This window comes from Melozone crissalis, unplaced genomic scaffold, assembly GCF_028551555.1.
Source record: "Melozone crissalis strain CALT ecotype California unplaced genomic scaffold, PUWL_Pcris_2 ptg000034l_1, whole genome shotgun sequence".
NCBI lineage: Eukaryota > Metazoa > Chordata > Aves > Passeriformes > Passerellidae > Melozone > Melozone crissalis.
In genome coordinates, this window is record NW_026535812.1 from 21729095 (window position 1) to 21754669 (window position 25575).

At 47.5% G+C, this 25575-nt stretch overlaps 1 protein-coding gene across 2 annotated transcripts in view; it reads left to right on the forward strand.

The window, feature by feature from the left end:
* PLD1 (phospholipase D1) overlaps positions 1 to 25046 on the forward strand; it is a 61352-nt gene extending 36306 nt beyond the window's left edge. The window contains exons 15-27 of one of the 2 annotated variants that reach the window (XM_054282423.1): positions 1366 to 1582; positions 2506 to 2619; positions 4593 to 4721; positions 5000 to 5118; positions 5291 to 5404; positions 11278 to 11388; positions 12049 to 12137; positions 15150 to 15263; positions 16695 to 16744; positions 17639 to 17773; positions 19994 to 20147; positions 20744 to 20858; positions 21426 to 25046. In XM_054282423.1, the coding sequence (XP_054138398.1) occupies positions 1366 to 1582; positions 2506 to 2619; positions 4593 to 4721; positions 5000 to 5118; positions 5291 to 5404; positions 11278 to 11388; positions 12049 to 12137; positions 15150 to 15263; positions 16695 to 16744; positions 17639 to 17773; positions 19994 to 20147; positions 20744 to 20858; positions 21426 to 21650 (1686 nt within the window). In that variant the 3' untranslated portion in view covers positions 21651 to 25046. The remainder of the gene's footprint in view (positions 1 to 1365; positions 1583 to 2505; positions 2620 to 4592; positions 4722 to 4999; positions 5119 to 5290; positions 5405 to 11277; positions 11389 to 12048; positions 12138 to 15149; positions 15264 to 16694; positions 16745 to 17638; positions 17774 to 19993; positions 20148 to 20743; positions 20859 to 21425) is intronic. The other variant, XM_054282424.1, reaches the window with a different exon arrangement.
* Positions 25047 to 25575: the final 529 nt, after the last annotated feature.

The window sequence follows — 25575 nt, forward strand, 5'->3', positions numbered from 1 at the left end:
CATGCAGCAGCTCGGCAGTGAAGACACAGGAGGGTCCAGGCATGGAGTTCCAACGTGCTTTAATGTAGGGCAATGCTGAAGGAATCCAGGGGTCAAAGACAAAGGAGGGTCCAGGGTATCAATAGACCAAGACAAAGGAGGGTGCAGGAAAAGAAGAGGTGGAGAAGAGCATCAGGGATCCAGTGGTCTGAGGGCTCAGGATTGGGACGCAGGGAAGGGACCCATAGAAAATGCCAGGGTGAATTTGCGGGGTTACACAAACCAATGGGAAAACAGGGAAGGGAGAACTTACCAGATATTAGCATACAAGGGTAAAAGGGTTAGGGAAGGCCAATGGGCCAGTGGGGAAGACAGAACTGGGATAAATTAACACTGAGATAAATTAACATAGTGCTGTACAGCAACATGGGAGAAGCCTCTTCCCTCACCCTATCCTATGGGGAATGCCTGGAGCCTATAGTGCATCTCTCCAGGGTATTGTTGTTGCCTTCTCCCCCATAAATTCCTGGGCCTGCACATGAGTGGGCAGGGTCCAGCTGGTGGCCACGGTCAGCTGTGGCAGGTCTGGGGAGGGGTGAATGGGCTGTGTCCTCTTCTGAGCATGGGGTTGGGTTTTGGAGCTTTAATGACAAATAAGTGGTGTGGGGAAAGATCTAAGCATTAAATTACTCTTTTGCTCTAGCTGCTGAGGAGCCCTTGCTAGGGCACAGAAATAAGAGAGCTGGGTTTCCCCTGAAGCTTGGAACAGCAGCCACAATTTAAAGTCTATATTTTTAAAATCATAGAATCTTAGAATGGTTTGGGTTGGAAGGGACCTTAAAGATCATGTTGTTCCTGCCTCTATCATGGGCAGGAACACCTTCCACTAGACCCGGTTGCTCCATGTCCTCTCCAATCTGGCCTTGAACACTTCCAGGGATGGGGCATCCACAACTTCTCTGAGCAACCTCTCTTTTCTTAACAAAACTTAGAAATGCAGAGTAAGCACTTGCCGAGTGCTCTGAAATGTTTGTTGTTTGGGCCCTCAGCAGCTGCCTTGTTTGCTGAGCTTTCTGCTAACCTGGGTCTGTATGCAACCACATGTCTCTAAAAATGTGAGAGGTCTAGGTTGATGAGAATTTCAAGGGGAGCAATAATCCAGAGTAAATTTACAGATCCAAATGCTGCTAATATTTCTAGGCTTTCCTGGTAAGTGCCTCCTCAGTACAGACTCTCCCCAGAAAGCAAAGTCTGGTTCCCACTGAAATGTGTCTGTCACAGAGCAAAATTTGGCTCGTGGTTGTTTCTGAGCTCGGATCTGCACGAGAATCTGTAAAGGGGAACCTCTCCACACCTGACCTGCAGCCGTGTCTGGTGTCTTTTCAGGCTGCAGCAGAGTCAACTGAACGTGTCCCACTGCAGCCTCAAGGCCTGGCCCCAGAGAGCCACTTGTTCGAGAGAAATGCTGATGATGCCCCAGACACATCAAAGATGAAAGGAATAGGAAAACCCAGAAAGTTTTCAAGGTTCAGCATTTACAAGCACCTGCACAAGCACGGCATGCACCACTCTGACAGCGTCAGCAGCATCGACAGTGAGTCAAGTGAGTGATGCTCAGCTAAATAATGTATGTAAAGGATGTGTGGAGGTGGTGGTGGGTGTTTGTGCACGTGCACATGATTTCTAGGGCAATGTGTTCTTTGTATGGAAGTAGAGTTGACAAGTTACCTAACTATCAGAATAATAACTGTGTGTAGCCAACATGTAAATTTGTGTCACTGCAAAATAGAGAAGAAAGGTTTTATGTGGTTTTTTTTTTTATTTAGCTAATTAGCAATTTTCATGAGCCATCAGATGATGTGATACAATGTATGTGATTCTTAATGTTTGTATTGTTGAGAAAAGTGTTTGTTCCTGCAAGAGAGAATTGAATCTTTCATTTTTCAACTTGGATTTATTATAACAAGCAAATAATTTCTGAATGGGATTATCCCCTCTCACAGACTAGTGTTAAAAGCTAGGTTTTAAATAAGTTCACATAAATGGAAATATTCCAAATTTACCCACTTACTAGAGAGGAAAGTCTGTTCAACAGTTGAATATTTAAATGCAGTTTTTAATTCCCAACATTAAAGATAACTTCAGTGCTAAAATTACAAGGATCAGCTTGGCAATTGTTGCAGAATGAAATCCTTCCTGAAAGTCCTCAGCTTCTGAAGATGGGGGAACTTACTGGAATTTCCATCCCTCCCTGCTGGTCTTTCTCTTGCCTGTGGCTCCTCATGGGGGTCTTGGTTGCAGTCAGCTCAGGACACAGCCATGCCTTTGTACTTCATTTCATCTGTTTGGGTTAAAACCAGCTGGGTCCTGAATTGGATCCTTTGCCTGGCAGCCACTTGCAGTTGCAGCAAACTGACGTCTGGTTTGAGTTCCTGTCTGCCAGGTGTCTTCAGACAGGAGCAGGCACCATGGTGCAGAGGTGGACGTGTGTTTGTGCCATGAATAGAGCATCTTGACTCTCTGCAGGTTACTCTGCCCCCACTAGGAGCCAGCCGAATCTAATCCAGAGTTTAAGGCCCCATCTGAAAATGTTCCATCACCACAGTGAATCCAAACAGGGGCTCGCTGAGCCTCGGGAGGGTAAGTGGAGGAAGGCAGAGCTGTGGACTCCTTCAGGCTTTAGCTGCTGATGTTTTTGCATTATAACTATGGTAAGAGTGAGGCTGGGTGCCAGGATCAGCCTGCTGCTTGTTGTTCTCCCAGCATCCTTATCCCGCCTCTGTGGGTATCCTGGCAGAAGAGCCTTCTCCAGAAACTACAAATAAATAAGAATTAAAAACCCCAAAACAACAAAACAATCCAAAATCAAACAAATGAGCAAACAAAAGATTTGCAATAAAGACAGCAGGGAACAGTTGCAGAAGTAGTTCTGATTCTGGTATGTGATGATTTCAGCAGCTCTCATCCTGTAAAGGAAAGAGCTGTTACTGGAACTGGGAAGTTCTGTATTGGATATTTTTAAAGTAAGCCTGATGCAGGAAAACATGCAAACAGAGAGAGGAAGCAGCAGAGTGGCTGCTGCCTGTCCCATGTTTGGACAAAGACTTGGGTCCCCTGTTTTGCTCCTGATTAAAAGCAAGGAAAGCACACTCAGTTGAGACAGGAGTTGGGTGGTTGTGAGCACTGAGCTGTTCCCGTCTCTGGACTGGTACTGGAAGGGCCTATCCCAGTGTGGTACCCTTCCAAGATGCCTTTGGGTGCAGGAATGGAGTGAGGAGCAGTTCTTCAGCATCATCCTCTTACAAACACCTTCCTCTAAGGCATTAATTGCCAATTAGAGAATATTGGTTACAAAGTAGAGGCAGGCAACAAAGCATTTCCATGTCTGTGTGGAGACAGTGTGCAGTCTCCCCCGTGGCCATTCATGCTCACTCATGAGTCACTGTGCAGTCATCAGAGCGTGTGTTGGCCTGCATCCCACACATTGCCATTCCACCCAGACATGTGGAGTCAGTGATTCCCCAGCTCCACCTGGACTCTCACTAGAGGCTGGAGCTTCCCAAGGCAGCTGTGGTGCAGACCTGCTGCATGGCATTTCTGGCATGGCTTGACTCAGCTCGGCTTGGCAGGGTCACAGCGGTGCTGGCAGGGCTTGCTTTGTGTCCCCTGGTCTTGTGCTGCTGCCAGTGTGTGTTTTGTTGACTGTTTAAAGTTGTTTTTTCTGTGTACTGAGGGGTTTTGTGGTTACCTGGTGGTGTGGTTGGGTTAGGAGGAATTTTATGCTCGTGGCATTGATGTGTAATTATTGCATTAATATTTGGTGTCATGGATGAAGGCTACTCTCACAGTCAGGAAATAACACCAGGTAACTGTTTATGGTCTAGACCAACATTTTTGGGTTTTTTAAGAGCCTGGAAGAAGAGTTCACTGCACTTAAATATGTGCTCTGGAAAAGGGATCCTGTTAGGAGGGAATATCCCTGCATACAATATTTCAGACTGTTCTCAGTCAACACTCATTTGGAATTCAGGATCTATTTGTTCAACATGTGAAATTGTATCACAAATGACACTGCTATTTGGAAAAAACAAAATGATACTAAGAAAACCCACAATACTTCATGAGGGAACATGAACATCTCATTCTAGATAATAAATACTACTTCTATTGGGGGGAGATGCACCCTGCTAGAGAGGCAAAATAATAAACTCTCTAGCAGAGAAGATGGAATTAGTTCACTATTAATGTAAAATATATGAAGTAGATGATATACATGATTTGCCATATGGGAATATTTAGATGTTATTGCACTGGGAAAGGCAAATGGTTATAGGATGATGTCGTCCAAGATAAAATTCAGCATCTGCTTTTCATTTCCATAACAGACTCCTATTTATAACCTCTCTGATTATACAAGAAATACTAAAATAGGGAAGAAAAAATGCTGACATATATCCCTTGAAAGTAACAGGAAGACCAGGGAGAAACCAGCTTCAGCTGCTTGGGACTGGCAGGTCCCAGCAGTGCTGCTCTATGGCTGTGCGTCTCTCACTGCTGTGTGCAATGGATGGCCATGACTTGGGAGCGTGTTTTTGTTTTGTTTGCCTGCACAGATAAAGGATCCATCCGTAGCCTGAAGACAGGTGTTGGAGAGCTGCTTGGGGAAACCAGGTTCTGGCATGGAAAAGACTATTGCAACTTTGTCTTTAAAGACTGGGTTCAACTCGACAAGCCTTTTGCTGGTGAGTGGAAGTCTTTGCATTCCCCAAAGTTCCTTCTGTACCTTTTCGGTCTCAGATCTTATTTTTCCTGCCTCCAAGCCAGAGGTAACAAGGCTGGTTTGGCTTGGTTGCTAAGAAAAAGCAGCAAAACTCCCTTTGAGGGAGTTCCCTTTGAGGGAAGTCATCCGCCTTGGGGGTGCTTGTTGCCAGAAACCTCAGTGTGAGGAGGGGGATGCTGTGCTTTTCCACACTCATGTCCTTTGTCTGAGGAAGTTGAGCCATGCTCCCCTGTCCCCCAGACTTCATTGACAGGTACACCACGCCCAGGATGCCCTGGCACGACATCTCCTCCGTGGTGCACGGCAGAGCCGCGCGCGACGTCGCCCGGCACTTCATCCAGCGCTGGAACTTCACCAAGGTGGGTGTGCCCTCACTGCTGGGGGCATGGGGATAGGCACAGCCTTGCCTCTTCCCCCTGCCCTCTGCAGGCATCTGTTTTATTTCCTTGTGTTGTTTGGTATGTTGCAAGCATTTTTTCTTTATCTGTTGAAAGCATTTTTTCTTTATCTCTTTCTTTCCCCCCTGTGCAGATTATGAAACCCAAATACCGGTCCCTGTCCTACCCATTCCTGTTGCCAAAATCTCAGCAAACTGCTCATGAGTTGAAGTATCAGGTGCCTGAGGCTGTTCCTGCTACAGTCCAGGTGGGTGTTGGTTCCTGCTCACATACTCCTCAGAGGGCTTGTTCTGCATCCTCCCATGAAGTTTGAATGCCTGACAGACCCTCTGCAGAACTTGAATTATAAGATGCAAAACTCTTGTCTAATTCAACTCACAGATTAGGTGATCAGATCCTCAAATGTAGTAAAATAGGGCAACACTTTTAGTAGAGAGGCATTAATTTAAATCTCCACCTTTGAGGTAAGGGGACTAAAGTGTCTGCAAGTGTTGGGAACACTGTGACTTTGCACAGCTATGTGGTTTAATGGTTTGTTTTCTGCTGCTCTTCCTCTAACACCTAACATTTGGGCTTTATGATTCAGGGAGGCCTGATGGGTTGAGGTTACCCAGTGAGTGTTTATCTCAGATCTCAGAGCAGACTGCCAGGCCCTGGTGCCTCGCTCAGACGGGTGGTGGTCAGTGAGGGCCCAGCATTAAGTGGAGTCTTGGGGCTAGAGTCTTGCTTTCTGCCTTGAGCTTCATCTGCACTTTATTATGCAGCCCTACACCCCTCTGGGTCCTCTGCAGTTCCACAAATCAGCCCTGAGTCTGATTTGTGACAATCAGTCTCACAGTCAGAATTGCCAAGATACCTCTGTTTAAAAGCCCAGTTTGCTCTGTCAAGTGCATGTACTTGAATACTTGAATATTGCTGTTACCCAGCAGAAATAGGAACTTGTTGAAGAGTACAAAGTCAAAATAGTTATGCTGAAGCAGCAAAACCATTGTGTGTCTCTGTGGATGAAAGATGTATGAAGTAAGAGCAGTTAGACCAAAACCAGGAAAAATGCATGACTTTGCTCTTTGTAAGGAGTGGTCCGCCCAGATGACAGCACTGCTTGGGGAAGCTTAGTGAAATAAGATGAATAAGATGCTTTTTTCTGGGTTTGTGGGTTGCCAGGGCATTGTCTGCTCCTCTCTGTGTGGTGTGAGGGATGGGCAGCACAGGGATCTTGTGTCGGGATTCTGGGGTGTTTTACATCAGCTCCAAAGCAAGGCTCCCAGCTTGCTGAGAAGTAGTCCCCTTCAGGCATCATCCTGTTCCCTGTGGCTGTAAATGCCTCCCTGTCTGTGTCTTTTTGGGAAATCTTGTTCTCATGGAATTGATGGGGCTTGTGTCCCCTGAGCACACTTCAACCGCAAGATAAGCCGCAACTTCTAAATCACGGGGTTTGCTGTAGCAAAAAGTTAAGCTCTGCTGATTACAGAACTGGAAGCAGTTCCCAAAGGGGAAATTAAACTGAGAAAAACCTGGATGCAGCTTCTCTTCAGCCCAGCTGCAGAGCTGCTGGCTCAGGGCACCAGGCCGTGGGAGAGGAGGATGGAGCTCAGGCGCTGAGTGCGGAATCCGCAGGCTCCGGTGCCGAGTGATGGGTGAGCACTTGGAAAACCAGCCTGGCCACCACATTGCTGAGGCATTGCAAACAACTGATACATCCAGGAAATGAGGGGCTGCTCTCAGTGATGCCATAAACAGCAAAAAGAGAGCAGGTTTGTCTTGTGAATTATTCATTTGAAACTACCTTGCTCATTTCTTATTTATGCATCTGTCAAAACAGCCCTGCATGTAGACAGAAAAATAAACCTAGGTTATATTAGGCTGCAGATGGGTTGTCCTGAAATGTACCAACCTTCCCAGTATGAGGGGAAAACTGGTGGGGAAGAGCATATGTAGTGCCAAGCCTGGTGGAAGCAGTGAGGGGGGCTCCTCTGCCCAGGCTGGGGTGCAGATGCAGGTCCCCAGGCTGCTTCAGCTGGGTTATGGTTCCTGAGTGACCTCCTCAAGCTCCAAGGCAGGGATTTGCAGGCACATAGTAAAATTTGGACTGTCTCCTCCCTGATACCCACACTGGCCTGGTTTCCCTTGGTCCCACACAAGTGCCCTGAGCATCCCTGAAGTCCCGCTGTGAATCCAAAAGTGACTCAGTCTCTCCTCCTGATGGAGGTTTCAGATTTGGCTGCTGTAGGAAGTGGAGATGGGAGGACACCTGCAGCCTGGATCTGAACTCTCTCTCCTGGTTGCCTTTTTCTGGAGCTCCCAGGGGCTGCATCAGGGCATCCCTGCATGACTTCTCCTTTTCTGCAGGGACAGAAATATCAGTCTCTTGCCTGTCCAGTTCATTCATTTTGGAGCAGAGGGCTCAGGTGTTTGCATCTCCTCTCAGTGGTACAATTCTGCACAGAAATAAGCAGGTATCCTAAAATCTTTTACCAGTTTTTTATCCAGAAAAACTAAAGCAATATTCTTGTTCTCCTCAGTATTGAATCCTTTGGCTGGCCAGCAGCCAATCCCCTGTTATCTCTATTTGAGTACTGTGTAGGGATTTTATAGGCAGCAGTTACTGCCCCAAGGTAGAATCCAGCATCCCAGGACTGTCCTTGGCTGTGGGGTGATTGAGGAAAGCCTGCCTGTTGGATTTCTTGTTTCTGACCTTGTTTGCAAATCTGTCTTCAACTGTGGGCAGATCAGAGGAAGGGAAAACACAAAGGATCCTTGGGGATTGCAACGTTGCTGCAAGCCCAAACCATTGACCTGTCAGCAGCAGATTCCAGCCTCATTGTACCATCTGGTTTTGCTCTCCTCTGTGAGAGGAGAGGAGTAGGAAAGCATTTCTGGGAGGACAGAGCACTGACAAGGGCTTTCCCCTGGGCAGGGAGGATGAATGCAGTGTGTGTGGGAAACACTGTGGAGGTACAGGCTGGGAAGGAGGAAAGGAGTCAGGCATGCTCTCCCATCCTTTTTCATTTGAACTTGCAATAAGCAAGATGATTTTTGCAAGAGCACATTGATTTTTGCAAGAGTCAAATAGAGATCTGCCAAAGGCACTGCCAGATTTTTTTTCCACTATTCCATCTCTCAATTTCCACTCCAGAGTTTGCAGTTATCTGCCAAAGCCGGCATTGCAAAAGATGTGATGTGGTGAGGCAACATCCCATTCCTGATGGAAATGCAATGAAAGTTTAATGCTCTGGCAGCAGCTGACGCCCTCACCTCTTTGAAGTCTGCGTGAGAGCCCTGCTTTGCTCAGGGTTTATGCACCAGCCCTCAGCAAACATCACATTTATTACCGTTGTATCAGTTAGAGAAGTTAAAGAGATGACAAGCTATTGAGAGGCTCAGGGGAGGGGAAGGGAGAGGCTGGAACATGGAGACTCCAGCTCTGGAAGGGAGGGGCTCTGCTGGGCCTTTTGTCCCCATGAAATAGGTTGGGTTTGAACCAGCTGCCTGTAAATACCTTGGCAGGAAAGAGAGGTGTCCAGAAGTGTGAGGTGAAACATCAGTGATAAGGGAAGGGCTGTGTAGTAAATTTCCAGGTGTTGGTATGTGTGAGTGCCACAGCTTTGTCTCCATGGGATGTTGCCTTGGTGGCATTGCTGTCACAGACATCTTGTATGAAAAATCCTTTCCTTAGGATTTTTCCTCCTGAGAAGCTGAGAGGCCTCAGGAACAAAATGTAAACATTGGTTATCTGCTGCTGTGGAATGCAACAGGTGCATCTGGGATTGGGCTCATGTGGTTGTTTCTAATTAATGGCCAATCACAGTCAGCTGGCTCAGACTCTCTGTCTGAGACACAAACCTTTGTTATCATTCTTTCCTTTTCTATTCTTAGCTAACCTTCTGATGAAATCCTTTCTTCTATTCTTTTAGTATAGTTTTAATATAATATACATCATAAAATAATAAATCAAGCCTTCTGAAACATGGAGTCAAATCCTCATCTCTTCCCTCATCCTCGGACCCCTGTGAACACCGTCACACATTGCCCTGTGGCTGCAGACCTGTTAAAAACAACTTTATTTTGAGGAAATCCTAGATGAAACACCTTGTACTCATTCTGCTGTCCCATCCAACATTTTCTGACACCTTCCCTTTGCAGGGGGATTTGAGGTTGTACCTGATGGGAGCTTTTTGGGTGGTGCTGTGCCAGCTTTTTGTAATTAGCCATGACACATTGTTATGGGGTGAGGCAGAGGGATGGTGGCACTGTAATAGGGGCAGCCTGGGGTGTGGAGTGAGCTGGGTGCCAGTTATGTGGAGGGGTGAGGAGGAATGCAGGGAAGGGTAGGTGGATGATGGGATGATGCACTGGCAAGTCATGGTGCTGCAAAGGGATGGTCCTGAGTGATGGTTCTGTTGTGTTAACTAGCAAAAAGAAAAATTAAAAAAATCAGATTTTGTGCACTAGAAAGCTACAATCTGCCACTTTCTGAAGTGCCGTTCCAGATTGCTCTGCTGCTGAGCTGCATATGGAATAATTAGCCTGCTTTCAACCCTGAAACACTGTTTTTTCTGTTCTTATTAATGCCAGTAACAGCTTATTAATGCCAGTGGTGGAATTTTGTTCAAGATCTCAGTCTGTTGTGGTGCTCAGTGTTGTTTCAGCAGTGCCCAGCTTGGGATGAGTGGGAGCTCTCAGCCTTGGCTTTGTAAACAAAATGAGTGATTAAACACCTTTGGGAATGATCAGCATGGGTTGCAGAGGTTTGTTCAGGCAAAGGGCAGCTGTTTGGCACTGCTAAAGGCTGTGACAGCCCTTGTATTCAGGCTCAACTCACTCCAACATTTGTGACCCCAACACTGAGCTAGGGACGCTGCAGAGTGCACCCTCCTGTTGGCCAAGAGGGCAGCTGAGAGCTGCAGGATCTGTTTATTACTGGGAAAAACAGATGTGGGAGAAAAGGAGAATTCCTGTCCACGTGAAGGAATTAGCTCAGGAGCCATCTGCTGTTTAACAGCCATGGCAGCACCAGCGATCCTCTGGAGATGAGAGGATTGGTCTGGTGGATTCCCAAGAGATCAGGATTTTGCTGGAACTGACACACACATTTCACAGATCCCCAGCCCCTGGGTCTTGTGCTGTGTGGGACTGGCCCTGAGTTCCAGAGTAATGGTTATATTGAGATATTTTAAGGCTATTTTTTCAATGTTTTTGTCTTGACAATGTTTAAAGAGAGAGGCTAATGGTGAGTAACTATGCTCCCAAGCACGTACTCTGCCAACACTTAATTAAAAACTACATTTCCATCTCAGAAAGCCTCACTTGGGGTGGAGTGTGGCTGCCTCTTGACTCAAAATGCAGGAGCAGGAGGTGCCACAGCACCTCTGGCTGGGGGGGATAGGATGCTGACTGCTGTGGGGCTTGCTCAGCCTGGCCCAGACCACAAAGGTTATTTCTGATATTGGTTGGGCTCGCTTGCACAAAAACTGCAGGGTGGAGGGGCAGGGCATGCCCTGGCAATCCTGCAGGAATCTGCTTTAAAAGTGGATTTCCAGTAAAAACTAAGAAATAAATGTGGGCAGCTGAACAAAAAAAAAAATTAAAAGTTGTGTCATCACAAATAGGATGGCTTGTGCAAGAATTTGGCAGAAGAAACAAATGACCTCAAGTGCTGAGGACAAAGGCAGGGCTGCATTATCAGACTGACTGTATGATTCTGTGCAGCCTCCTTGGGGGAAAACACCCTGCCCCAGCTGGAGACCAGCTTTGGAGTGCTGGGCAGATCACTGATGGGGATGTGCACCCCTAAAGCTTGGAAATTTAGGCTGTTTAAAAAGCAGTTTATAATAAGACCTTAAGCAAGAGCAAGCATCTGGAGCTGCTCAGGTGGGAGAGCCCAGTAGTACAGCAGTGGGACAGGGCTCTTATGTTTTTAATCAAAACATTGCCAAGCATTAATAACATTTCTGCCTGCCCTCTCTCACAATTACAAATGCACTATAAATCTTGCATTTACTACCTAATTTAGTGGCAGCCTGGCTGTGCCAGGGAAGAGCCTTGGCCCTGGGATGATTCAGGTGCCATGGTGCTGTCCTGGAGGGACAGAGCTGAAGGTGTCTCTCTCCTGCTCTCCAGGTGATCCGCTCTGCTGCTGACTGGTCTGCTGGCATCAAATACCACGAGGAGTCCATCCACAAGGCCTACATCAGCGTGATAGAGAACAGCAAGCACTACATCTACATAGAGGTCAGTGCCAGGGAGGGCAGGCAGGAGGGTCCTGATGCTCTGGGCATGGCTTGCAGCCACCAGCAGGGTGATTACTTTGAGGTTTGATCTTCAGTTTTTAGGCATTTAGACAGATCCTGTACCTTCAGTGGTTTTCAGGCCTGACTGATGGCTGTGTACCCTGACAGCCATCTGACCACGAGGTGGAAAAAAGTGGACCTCTCCTTTATAAGGCTCTTTGGAAAATTGCCAGCAGCTTTCATGGCCTGTGCAATAGTCCCCCTGTCCCCTCTGTGTCCCTTGTGCATGCCCACACCTCCCATTCACAGGGCAGCTCTTCATCCACACAGCCTTCAGCTGCAGCAATTCTTGTGTCAGAGTGACACTCAGTGCTGGCTGAATGGAGATGCTTTTTCTCCTCTTTTTTTTTTTTTCCCCTTAGGCTTTTGTTAGGTTGCTCTTTACATGAACTTTCTAAGGAGTGTGATTAATAAGGACTAATTCATTCCTTAAGCAAGCATAGACACACACATCATTTAATCATAATTTAAAAAAGCCTACAATCCAACGGCACACAAACCCAGCTATCTTTGGTTGCTCTTGGTGTGAAATAAAGCATGCAAATACTTTGAGTTGGTTGCTGGCAGTGTCTGACAGTAGCTTCTCTTGCTTTTCCTGCAGAACCAGTTTTTCATTAGCTGTGCTGATGACAAAGTTGTCTGGAACAAGATCGGCGATGCGATTGCTCAGAGGATTCTTAAAGCTCACAGGTAACCTGTTCTTGATGAGGCAGTGGAACTCTTAAGGTGCATTTCCATGCTGTGGTGCAAAAAAATAACCCCTCAGTGGCCACAGCTGGACAGTAGCTGTGCCAACACAGAACTGATGGTTAAGCATCTGCATTTGCAGCAGTGAGACTCCCGAGTGGTTTCTTTGCATCTATAAAGTGATTTTCTGGACTTACCCCAATATAAATGTATTTTTAACTACAGAATTTGTTTAAAGACAAGTCTTTTGTGCTCTGGTTCAGTGACACCTTTGCTCCATTGCCAATTTGCCTTCAGCTGGGTGGTCAGGCAATTCCATGGGTGGGAAGTGTGAACCGGGATTTGTGGTTTATTTAAATCATCTAGAGAGGAGCGGCTTCAAACTGGGGAAGCAAACACATTTTGAGGATTTGACTGCAGGGTTCTGCTATTGTTTGAACAACTTTTTCTGGTACATGCTGCAGGGTGTCCACCACCTCCAGTCTTTGCAAGGGGACCGCTGTTTGTTCCTGGACGGATTGAATCCAGCCATGCTTTAGACACTCCTTCAGCACACCTAACCCTGTGCTAACATTAATGCCACAGGTTGTGGCTTGTCTTCACTTTGATCCTGGGCAGCCTTGCTCAGGGTTGCTCCCCTGGAGTCTCTTTGAGACATACATTTCATAGTATTAAACTGTACCCTGCTCCTGCTGGGCTGAAATACAGGAAACTTTCTAAACTTTTCCCTTTCATCTCTCATGGGCTGTTTCACCACACACGGAGATGTTTTCATGCATGGATTATTTTTTCCATATTGTACTTGTCCAGAACTCTGCAGGGCCTGCTTTTCCAGAGGTTCTTTCTCCAAGGTTGCAGGAATTCTGCTCTTTTTTGCACTTGAGCTTGGAAATTCCCACTGGGATAAAGGCACCCAACCGGGGTATTGCAACAGGGAGAGCCTGGGTGTTATCTGCTGTGGTATTAACACTGGGGTGGAGTTGCCTGTGATCTGTGTGAGCTGCAGTGAGTAGCCCAAAAAATTGAAATTAGCTAAGGATGAAAAGGTGGGATGGATTTTCTCACCTGTGGTAAATGAGGAGCAGTGCCCGTGCTGCTGGAAATGCTGTTGCTGTGTTTGCAGTGCAGCTTTGAGGCTCAGAGGCAGCTGGACAAAGCATCTCAGGGCACCTTCCAGTGCCTAAAGGGGCTGGAGGAGAGCTGGAGAGGGACTTTGGAAAAGGCCATGGGGTGATAGGACAAGGGGAAATGGCTTTGAAGTGAAAGAGGATTAGATTGACTATTGGGAAAAAATTCTTCCCTGTGAGGGTGGTGAGGGCTTGGCACCGGTTCCCCAAGAAGCTGAGGCTGCTCCATCCCTGGATGTTACGGTTTTCCCATTTTATAAACTTTATTTAATCTGTCATTCTGTCCAGATACTAAAAGTTTGTCACAAGAGGGAGTCACACAGATTCTTAGTGACCCATTTCCAGATATGATGCTCACTTTGCATTACTCCTATTGTATGCCAGTGTTGTGCTGGCTTAATGTTGGCAATTCCTAACTGAATATAAGGTTCAAATTCTGCATTATCTAAGATTAAAAGTAAATTCAGACCTAAATGGTTTGTATCATAATGCTAATTTTCCAAACTGTCCCAGGAGAACAGCATTTAATTATAAATTAAGGTCTGTAGTGAGTTTGTATACTTCTCACTCTTCTAGACTAAATATTTTCTACTGAGGTTATTAATAATGTTCTTTTCTTGGTTTCCTCTTTTTTTCATGGGTGGCTCTCTAAGCAGTTTAGTAAACACTGTCCTTACACAAACAAGCTGCTTTTTGGGGAATGCTTTTGTTGGTAGATCTTTCTCATGATACAAACAGACTTGGTTTCACAGTCTCTTGTGTTTGGGTAAGGCCTCATTAACTCTTTCTGAGCTCTGCTGGTGAACCAGAGCCAGTCTGCAGTGCCCAGCACAGCTGGAAGGAAGCTCTGGTTGAAATGAGACACACCGGTCCTCATTGTCTCCCTCCCAGCTCAGATGGGACCCCAGTGCTTCACAATTCCCACACCCCTAAATTCACAGGCATGGCTTGCTGAGGAAGGAGTGCTGCTAGCAAAAAGTGCAGACTGGCTCTTCCTCAGAGTGCTGCTGAAATGGTTTTGTGCTCATCAAACTGTGTTTGCCATCTAGTGGCAGCATCCTTCCATGGAGCAACATCCTCCTCCTCTTCCTGCTCCTGCAGGGCACAGAGCAGGGAATTCCCAGCGCCCAGGGGCACCTGGAAAGTGCTCTCAGAGCAGATGCTCCTGGCATTTGTCAGCAGAGGAAACCCAAAGGGAGCTTTGAGAAAAGCCCCAAGCAGTGCCACAATAGTAGCTTTTGTTCTGAATGGGGTCAGGATTAGTTTGGAGAACTCTGGAACTGAGATTTTTGGGTGCTGTGATGTATCAAGGATATATTTGCCTTCCCCTAGTGATCAATGTTCTGCTTGTGCCCTGAACTTTTTCCACCTTTTGTGGAAACCTTTGTCCCATTTGCACTCTCTCAATCTTGGGTTTCTGACTTCTGAAAACCAGGAGGCAGTGGGAATGTTGGCTTAGCTTTTGGGTTTCTGTAAGCTTTGCTGTGCTCAGCCAGGCAGCTGTCCCCACCAGTCTGCACTAGGATCAGTGTGACTGGCCTATTGGGGTGCTCAAACAAACTTGTTTAGTGGCAGATACAATCTGAAAAATCCTTAGCCTGCCCCTGAATTTCAGTTAAAATGTGTTTCTTTTCCTTTAGCTTTTGTTGTTAGCTGAGAGTAAATTATTCCCTGTGCTCCTGAAGGAGCTCTCAGAGCAGCGCTGATGGCAGGTGATGATTTCCTGGAACTGGAAATGCACTTCACACTTTGCTCCCTTAAAATCTGTGTGGTGGCCTTGGATGGGAACCAGCTCAGTCATCTCAGGGGAAGTGAAACCGAGGGTACTTCACCTGGTGTGAAGCTGTGCCTTGCCCAGGCTGACATTCCCCACGCTCTCTGTTCCCAGGGAGAACCGGCGGTTCCGAGTGTACGTGGTGATCCCGCTGCTGCCCGGCTTCGAAGGGGACATCTCCACAGGAGGGGGCAACGCCCTGCAGGCCATCATGCACTTCAACTACAGGTACCTCACCAGCTGTCACAGCCCCCTGCACACCTCCACTGCTGCAGGGGGTCCCCAAGCCCCCCCTGCCATCAGTGGGACCAGCAGGGACAGAGCTTTGGGCAGCCCGGTCTTGGGGAGGATGTCCCTGCCCATGGCAGGGGCATGGAGCTAGATGAGCTCTAAGGTTCAACCAACCCAAACCATTCTATGATTTGTTTTCTGTAGCTATGATATTTTGTGAAAAATCCTTTCCTTAGGATTTTTTCTCCTGAGAAGCTGGGAGGCCTCAGGAACAAAATGTAAACAATGGTTATCTGCTGCTGTGGAATGCAACAGGTGCATCTGTGATTGGTCTCATTGTGGTTGTTTCTAATTAATGGCCAATCACAGTCAGCTGGCTCAGACTCTCTGTCTGAGACACAAACCTTTATCATTCTTTCCTTTTCTATTCTTAGCCAGTCTTCTGATGAAATCCTTTCTTCTATTCTTTTAGTATAGTTTTAATATAATATATATCATAAAATAATAAATCAGCCTTCTGAAACATAGAGTCAAATCCTCGTCTCTTCCCTCATCCTAAGACCCCTGTGAACACCGTCACATTTTCCACTTTGCTGATTAATCAGACTTGCTGACCAAGATTTGTCTCCAAATCTGCCTTTTTGGTCAATACTTGGCCTGGCTCTGCCTGTTGGCCCCATTCAAGCAATGGCATCTTCCTCAGTGTGATTTCCCTGCTGCAGGATGGATGTTTTGTGGGGGCACTTGCAGCCCAGTAGATCTCACAGGAAGGACTGAGATGCAGCAGGGTGAGAAATGTTGAAGGCAAAATGGTCCAAGATGGTTTTACTGGAAAGCTGCTATGTTGCAATATGGCCAGGGCACAGTCAGTGTGCAGAGACTGCTGCAGCCCTCAGAGTGAAATCCCCCTTGTCTGCTGGCCTGCAGGGGTCCTGCTGCACCTCCAGGAGGATGAGGGGCAGGGGACACAAGCAGATGGAAAGTAGAACATGCCCCTGACCCTTCTGCCTGAGCTTCTTCCTGCAAGGGCAGCCAGAGGAGATTGTCCATGGGTTGGTTGGTTCTCAGTGAAATTCCAGCTGTGGCTTTTCCAGCCCAGCCATAATCACATAAACTCCCTGACCTAGTGTGCTGCACGTTTTCTTAACATGATTTCACACCCAGGCCTGGCACAGGGGGTAGCAGCCCTGCTTGTCACACATGTACAATCATTGCTACGTGCTCTGGAAGGCAGAAGTGCTCCCCAGCTCCTCTGTAGGTTGGAATAAGCTCCTTTTAGAACATGAGCAGTAGTAACAGTCCTTTGGGAAAAGAAGCACCCTGTTTGAGAGTCAGCTGTGTTTGTGATTCACCCCACCCAGTTCTGCTCCAGCACAAGCTGCTGTCTGCAGCCACAGGGGTGCTGATGGCTGCCTACCTTCTTTCCAGGACCATGTGCCGGGGGGAAAACTCCATCCTGGGCCAGCTGAAGGCAGAGGGTAAGAACTTTATTCCTCTCCTCTGTGTTGTTTACTTTGGATGCTGCTGTTTGGAGGATGCATCTGTAACACATCATGCAGCACGTGCTGCGGGCTCGTGGGGCTGAGCGCGACCTCCTCCTTGTCCGTCCTCCCATGGGGAGCTCTGCTGGGTCACACAGGCCATGGCCACTTGTCAGAATTCAGACCTGGCTGCAGCCCTGATGCAGAGGAGGGGAGCACCCCAGGGAGGAGCCCAGCACAGTTGCAGCTGCTCAGGATTGTGTTATTTGGAAAATGTCCTGAGCGAGGTCACGCTTCTGGAGCCATGGATCCCACACAGGGTTTATTCCTGGCAGTTGTCAGATGTGGAGAGGAAGAACCTGCCTAAGCAGGAGGCTGTTTCCTTGCCATGAGGAATCCTGCAGGAATTTGCTCTGCTGGGAATTGGAGCACTGTGAAAACCCACATAATCACAAACACTGGGACCGTGCATAATGCTTCATTTGTTCTAGGTCCTGGTGTAAATCTGGACTGCACACAAGTGCGTTAGGACACATTTGCCATACTGAGCATGGACAAAACACCTGCTTCCAGCCTCCTTTCTGCAGCATCTGCAGAAAAACTGTCTCATAGTCCACCTATTGTGCTGTGCCCAGGAGACTGGAGTAATTTCTCACTGAAGTGGGAGTCTCTGAGCAGGCAGCACAAGATCAGAGCAGCACAATGAGCTCACAAGCAAATTTTCAAATCTATTTTTTAAAAAAACTCTTTCTTTTATCTGTTCATTTATAAGTTTTAAAAGTCAAAAATGAACTGTTATTCATAGGGGTCTTCATGTAAACAAGGCCTTTTTTTTTTTTTTTCTCTTCCGCCTTCCTCATGCCATCAATTTTCTTGTCTTTTAATTTTCAGTTGGAGATAAGTGGATAAACTACATATCCTTCTGTGGCCTTCGAACATATGCAGAGCTGGAAGGAAAGCTGGTCACAGAGCTCATCTATGTGCACAGCAAACTGCTTATTGCTGATGACAACACAGTTATAATTGGTGAGCAGGGGCTCTCAGGAGGGGTTCGGGGCACTGGGTTTTACCTGGATCAATCCCTTCCCATCCCCATGCACAGTGCAGGCTGCAGTGCCTTGGACTTTGCTGTGTTGTCATTTCTTTCTTGAGAAATATTTTGCTGTTTAAAAAAAAAAAAATCAAACCCAAAACCCCAACTCATAAATTCATCAAGAGGGAAGAAAGGATTCAGAGGGCTGTCATTTCATTTGTTTTTCTAAAATCTTTTAAATCTGTGTGTAACCATGAAGAGAATCCCAGTGCAGGGAATATTGTCCATCTGTCTTGTATCAAACTCTGCTCTAGCAGGAAGACTTGTGAGACTTGTCATCTGTTCCTGAAAGAACAGAATGTGCTGTAAAATTTGGAAGGTTTGGACAACATGTGTCATGTGTCAGCTCCATTTCCTAAGAATGGGACAATATGCTATAGGGAGTAATAGATATCATTTCATCCTCTTCTCTTACCTTATTTATTACGAGAACATGGAGCAAAGACAAGAGAGTTCAAGCTCAGAGCTCTACACTGCAGCAGAATTTCAGCCTGTTTCTTTAAAGAAGCCCTTTTTGAGCTGTTACATCAGCCATAAAAGCTTTGCCAAGGAATACCTTAATACCAGATTTTACAAGACTCAAAATACTCCCTCCCTTCAAAGCAGATGCCTTCTGGTGAGGTTTGCTCCTCTGTCACCTTCTCAGATCCTGTCCCCAGTGCACAGAGTGGCTCTGAGGTGGTTTGATATCACAGCAGGAGCTGTGTTGTTCCAGCTGGGGTGGTCTGGGGGGCCTGAGGCAGATCTTAGTTTTTCTTTTCTGTACCTATAAGCTTGAGGGTAGATTTTTATACAGCCTATGCATCTCTGCTGCCTGGTGAGAGGATGGGAAGTCATCCCTTTTCCACATAAGAGTGCATGGAAATTAAGTGCTCATGGAGCTTCTGGGCTGGAGGAGAGGGTGAAAGGACAGAGAGGCACTTAGCTGGATTTTCCTCTGGAGGTGTTGGCTCCCCTGGAGTTAATCCAGTTCCTGGGGGGGCTCAATGGCTAACTGCAGCCTGGGGGTCTCTTACAGCTGTGTCTGGAGATTTTTTTATTGTTGTTTTGGTCCTTTCTGTGGGTTAATGACCTCATTATGCCTATCCCTCCATAAATCTTGCTGTTCCCTTGGAGCCAACCCAGCTGCAAGCAAACAGTGTTCCCCAATGCCCTGCTTTCTGATATCTGTGTAGGACAGAGAAACCTGTCTGGGGGACAAAGCCTTAGCTGGTCTTGAGCAGATCCCTCTGAATGGCACAGCAACCTGGTCTAGTGGAAAGTTTCCCTGACCACGGCAGGGAGGTTGAAAGGAGAGGAGCTTGAAAGTCTTTTCCAAGCCAAAGCATTCTGTGATTTACCCAGAGAGCTCATCCTGCCTCAGGTAACTGGGTATCCAAACCAAATGCAGGTCAGACCTTTTTAAAGATGTGTGGCTCCTTCAGCAGAAGCATCTGACAAGTTACAGAAAGAACAAATTTTGAAAATGTTGGCCTGGGCTTGGCTGTGATTTAATTTTCTTCCGTTGAAGCCTACAAAAATTAGTTGGGATTTTTTCTCTCTCCCCCAGCTCCTCTCAGGGTCTGTGTTTCCATAAGGAAGCCCCTGGCTGATGCCTGGGCTTACCTAGAAACAGAGGCCAGACAAAGTTAAAAAGATAAAAGTGGATTTATTTATTGAAGGGCCTTCAGGTACAGTAAGAGCAGACGAAGCCTCTCCAAGGGGCTACACCCAAAATGGATGATGGTCATGAGTTTCTCAGACAGATATAAATTTGGTCTATGGTATATAACTTCATTACCTGAATCTAATTATAGATTATAGATCTAATTATATGCCAATTTGCTCCCCACCCTGATTCACTTTGGTTTATATTTTTTGGGGCCTGGGGCAGATGGTGTCCTTGGTTCTCAGGCTTAGAAGGATCTGACCAAAATGTGAAGAGAGCTTACTAATATGGAGTTCAGAGTTACACACTAATGCAGTCCAGGATCTGAAAAACACAACAGCTAAAACCTTAAATACAATAACTAAAACCTTCATGCATCAGGTTTGGGTTTTACCTGTCAGAGCCGTGGGTGTTCCCCCCGGGGGCGGCGGGTGGTGATGGAGGCTGTGCAGGAGCGCCTGGAGCAGCAGGGATTCATTGCCCGTGCCTGTCCTGCCCTGCCCAGGCTCTGCCAACATCAACGACCGCAGCATGCTGGGCAAGAGGGACAGTGAGATGGCCATCATCGTGCAGGACAGCGACACCGTGCCCTCGCTCATGGACGGCCAGGAGTTCCGCGCCGGCCGCTTCGCGCAGTCCCTGCGCCTGCGCTGCTTCAGGTGCGGCTGGGGGGACACTGAGCAGGGCTGGGGGACAGGGGACAGGGGAGGGATTGCTCAGCCTTTCTAACCAATGGGCTAACACTGCCTGCCCAAGCTCTGCTCGGCCTGCGCTTAGCCTAACCAGGGTTTTGCTGATGTTTCCTCACACTGCTCCCCAGCTTGGCAGCTTGATTTTACAAATTATTTTTGCTCTGGGATTTCACTAGAAGCACTTATAAACAAGTGGTATTTCCCCTCCAGATCCCGTTTGCACGCTCTCTCAATCTTGGGTGGCAGTGTCACTTTTTAAAGGAAGCTTCTTTGCTGGGAGCAGCCATCTGGCCCACAACATGGCCATTTTTAGTTTAAGGCCTTTTTCTTTTTTTTTTCCCCCTCACCCTGTTTCCCATCTGGACAGTTACTGCAGAGAAGAAAAGGAGAAAATCAAGCAGCTTTAGAGCTGGGAGATTATCACAGGGCATGGGAGTGGGAGGGTGCTGGGAGCACACAGGGTTTGGCAAGTCCCAAGGAAACTCCTTGTCTCCTGGCATTTATCAGGAGGGGAGTGCCCAGTGCCTCAGCCTGTGTGAGCATCCATCCCTTTGTCTTCTCAGGGTTGTCCTTGGCGGCTCCGACCTCAACCCAGAACACCAGGATCCCGTCTGTGACAAATTCTTCAAGGAGGTGTGGATTGCCACAGCAGCTCGGAATGCCACCATCTTTGACAAAGTGAGGAGGACAGCAGCTTCCCCCTCCCTCCATCCCTCACAGGGGCAGCAGATGCCAATGGGAGCAGCAGCTCAGGGAGGGCAAAGAGAGCAGGTCCAGCTCCTGGGGCTGGACTTTCAGAGATGTTTTGAAGGAATGAGTAGTGTCAGATGCAAGAGCTGTGAACAGGAAACTGGAGCTGGTGCATTCTCAGTGTGACAGCACTCATGAAGGCAGCAGATCAGATTTCTCTGTGTTTGCATCAGCTGTAGCTCCAGTGAATGACCATGGTGTAGTTACTACTTGTAATTAGCCACAGTGTAACTGGAGTAGAAGCAAATTTTACTTCTGTCTTTTAATGAGTTTTTGCAGTGATTAGAAAAGGCCCTGGAGCTTCCTCTCTGCCTGCTCCAGCCTCATCCAGGGCAGTCACTTACCTCTTCCCTCCTTGTTCTCTGGGCTGTTCATTCAGTCACTCCCATCCTGGGGAATTTTCCAAGCACTGGGAGCTTGGTTCTTTCTCAGGAGCTTTGCACTGCTGCATTTCCCCTGCACTGACAGGTGATTTTTTGTTTCTGTTCTGCTCAGGTGTTTCGATGCCTTCCCAGTGACCAGGTGAATAATTTAGCCCAACTGCGTGATTTCATCAGCAAGCCCAAATTAGCAACTGATGATCCTGTGAAAGCAGCAGAAGAATTGAAAAAGATTCGTGGGTTTTTAGTACAATTCCCCTTTCGTTTTCTGGAGGAAGAGTACTTGCTTCCCTCTGTTGGAACAAAGGAGTCCATGGTACCCATGGAGGTTTGGACTTAAGAAGATGCAGACTGCTTTACCTTTTAAAGTCTTGTTCTCAGGAGAGAAGTTAATGAAAAATACGGGATTTTGGAATGTGAAAGAAGACTAAAAGCTTCTCCACCAAGGTAATGAGCCCTTCAGAAGGATTTTGGTGGAGGAACTTGAAGCAAATCAACACTAGCAGACAAGAGGAGCAGAAAAACTTGGAAATGGTGGCAGACAGAAGTTTAACTTCTGGAGGAGTTACTTCTTCAGGCATGTTCTGAGCATCTAAAGGATGCAGGCTGCTTCCTAGGACAGGAACTGACTCCCAGTCGATGTTGTCACCATTGCCAGCTGTATCCTGTGCTTGTGATCGTGCTGTGGCTGCACAGGAGGCCTGGGCTGCCTGTGCTGCTTCTCAGGCTTTGGGTGTCTGCACCTTGGCTGGCTGGAGCTCCCCATCTCACCCCTCCACATGCCATCAGAGCACACTGTGCAGCCCTGCCACTGCTGGGAAGTGCCATTTGCTGCTGCCTTGGGCTGTCCTGCAGCTTTCTGAGTGTGTTTCACTTCTTAAAGGGAAACAGACTAACAATCCTGTATCAGAATCAGCATTTCGGTCTCTTCATCCCTTTAGGGGAAAAAATCCTCTTCCTATTGCAGCTGGAGCAATCAGCAGCCCTCAGGCTTGGCAGAAGGCAGTCTCTGGAGGTGCTGGAGATCACTGGAGCTTGCTGGCCTTTGCAGACACAGCACATCAGCTTGGTCCCACTGAGTGTGACTGATTTCCTCAGGAAAAAATCAAGATTCCAACTCCAGCCTGAGGTGTGCAGAGCTGGGGGAAGCCAAGGCCCTGCATGTGCCAGGACTGAGACTGGAGAGGCAGCGTGATCTGAACCAAGCTCTGCACTCTGTGTGTTCATCTTGCAGCCTATGGGGAGATTTTCATTTCCATCCCTTTCCCCCTACTCAAAAGAAGGGAAGGGCCAGTAAGCTGACACCATGCTCAGACCAAGCTGATGTGTGGGTTTGTAGATGGGGTGAAGGCAAGGGGAAAGGGGAGCAGATGACAAAGCCTTGTCTCTGCTCTGCTTTGTTACTGATCCAGCCACAGCCTTGAGTGCAGTCATGCAGGATGTGTCTTCCCAAGCAGAGTAAAACTCAGCATGCACATTCCTGTTTCACGTTGCTGTAAGAAGCTTTCCAAAGCTCTTTTGCACCTCCCTGCGCAGAGCAGTTCAATCCAGCATCCTGGGAAAAACACTACAGTTCCTGGGTTAGGACCTGGTGTGGTGGGCACCAGCCTGGGTGTGACCCCATGCTCCATCCTGCAGTGAGGCCATGTCTCCCAGTTCCTTGTCCAGCTCCAGCCTGAGGTGCTCCTGGCAGCCTGCAGTGCTGTGCCAGCCACTGGGAAAATGGAGCATTATGGAATGGAAACACTCCAGGAGAGTTGGATCTGCAGGAGTGGGAGGCTGAGCTCTTCTGCTGCCCCCATCCAGGCATCCATCCCATCCCAGGGTTACACTGTGCCCAGCACTCCTTGGTCAGAAGGCCCAGTGAACTGGTATTTATTTTGTTTCGCAGAAGAATTTATATTTTTTTTTTCTACGTCTTCCAGCAGTTTTTTTAACTGGAAAATAATCCCACTGGTCACCTACCTATCCCCAAAAGGTAGCTGGCATGACATTTCAGCTGATTGCCTTGTGTGTTCAGACCTGTAAATAGGCTCCAGCTTATTCTGTCCCTGCTGCAAAACCCAAATAGGGAACAAACCCCAGATGTTCTTCCAAATCTCATCCCATTCCTGCAGCTTCCACTGTTTTACACTTGTGTTTTGTGGATGCAGTTGCCTCCTGTGCTCCTTTCTGGCATCTGTGGTCTGGTTCACCTTTGGGAAGTGCATGTGCAGCATTTTATGTGCTTGAGTCCAGGGGGTTGATGGTTTTACCTGGCATGCTGTAAGCACAGAAATATCTTCCCTTGACATTTTTTCTCTTAAAAAAACCTGACCTGGGGTCACCCCCTGCAGAGCCAAAGCAATGTGTGCCCTGACCATTTCCAATCAGAAAGATCAAAGCTGTCCTGTGATTTCACATCAGTGCGGGGTCAGAGCTTTTCTCTCCTGATGTTTTTAGCTGTTTTAGTCGGACTGAAGCTGCTGACTTTAAACAATTACAGCCTGCCAGAGAATCCTTGTCAGTCACACAGGTCCATGTTCAGAGTCAGAAATTGTTCAACCCCACCACCTGCACACTGAACCTTGAAGTGCAACACTCCTGTCACCTTCTAAGTGCTCTTATTCTCCTCCTCCTCATATTAGCAGAGGTTTTTATAATTGTTAAATTATCCTTACATTGTCTTTTAAAATGGTAGGTTGCTAATTGTTGGGGCTTTTAACTCCAGAGGTGTTAACTCCCCCTCTGCCAGGCTGCTTTGGGGAACAACCACTCAGGCTCTGCGATGCTCAGTCGCTGCTGGTCCCCAGTGACACAGCAGAGCCATGGAGGGACATGTAATTGACTTATTTGGTGTGAGAAGGTGCTAATTAAGGAGGTCTTTCATTATTGAGGTAGCAGACAGGCCTGATGCTGGCTCTCTGTCTGGCAGGAGGTTCCCCTCTGTGGAAGCAGAGGCACTGTGCTGACCATCCCTGCCCTGTGTAAATTCCTGATACCAGGAGTTTAGAGACATTCCAGTGCAAGCAGGGTGTGCAGCCTCAGCACAGGGAGGAGAGCCCAGCATCCCCCAAAGCTTGTGGGGCCATCAGGTTCGCTGTGGAAGCAGCTCTGCTCACCCCAGACAGACAGACAGACAGACAGCAGGGCTGGAGCCACTCCAGTGATGGCCCTGCTCATTCACAGCCCAGGCTGTGCTGTCTGCAGCTGCCTCCTTGGGTCCTGTGTGCTGCAGGTTTGTTTCTTACATTAAGAAACCTGTGAGGTTGAACACCTTGAGAGAGTTGGTTTGTGCACCTGAACAATCACAGCTTCTCAGTCTGTCAAACCAGCTTGGGCCTCAGACTGGAGAGGGTCACCCATGGTACCCAGAGCTGGAACAGGAGATGTGGATCCAAGCACTAGCAACCCCAGAAACATCTGCTGTTTCTTGTGGCATTTATTTGTTACAACTATAGGGAATGAGAAATTCTCCCAGGCTCAGACTTTATTTTGTAATTCAACCCGAGTAGAACACTTCTTTTCCCTTTAAATTATTCTTTAACAGGTATCATTTTGAGAACTCATGCTTCTTTCCTTAAATTTTAATGGTCTAATATTTTAAAATATGTGTTTTGTTGTATAGATGTTGGATTGGATGAATGTTTCACTGTAAAGTTAATGCATGATCTAAAAATGAGGGATAAAATGTCATTGTCTGCAAGAACTGTACTAAAACCAGTTTATAAGAGAACCACTCTATGGAAGAGGCAAAGTGCTCAGCTCAGTGTCTGTCTCTTGGTCTCAGTTTGTCCCCTGACTTGGTGAGCTGTGCTGCATTAAACCCCAAACACTCCATTTTCCTTTCTTTTGCTCACAACATGATTTTGCAATGCTGGTGCTGTCCCTGGGAGAAGCTCAGTGCAGGTGTTGCCTGGCTGGGACCCTTCCATGAATTATTTCCAATGAATTTTTCCTTCCAGAGGGAGCATCCCTGTACAATCAAGTGCAGATGTGCTGTTGTTATTTCAGTGTAAGGAGCCTCGGACTCTTGTGGCAAGGACACTCTGGGGGCTGTGTCTGGTCACAGAGCTGCATTTTGGGGACACTCCCATACAAGCGTGAGAGGATAATGCCATTTCCCTCTCCTGCTGCACGTGGAGCCCCAGATCCACACTGGGCCAGGCTGACCCCTCTCAGCAGAGCCTTTCATGGTGTGGTGGCCAAGGGGAAGAAAAGCAGAGCAGGATGTGAGCAGGGTGCCCCAGAGATGTGAACGCACTGTCCCAGCTCCTGGCACTCAT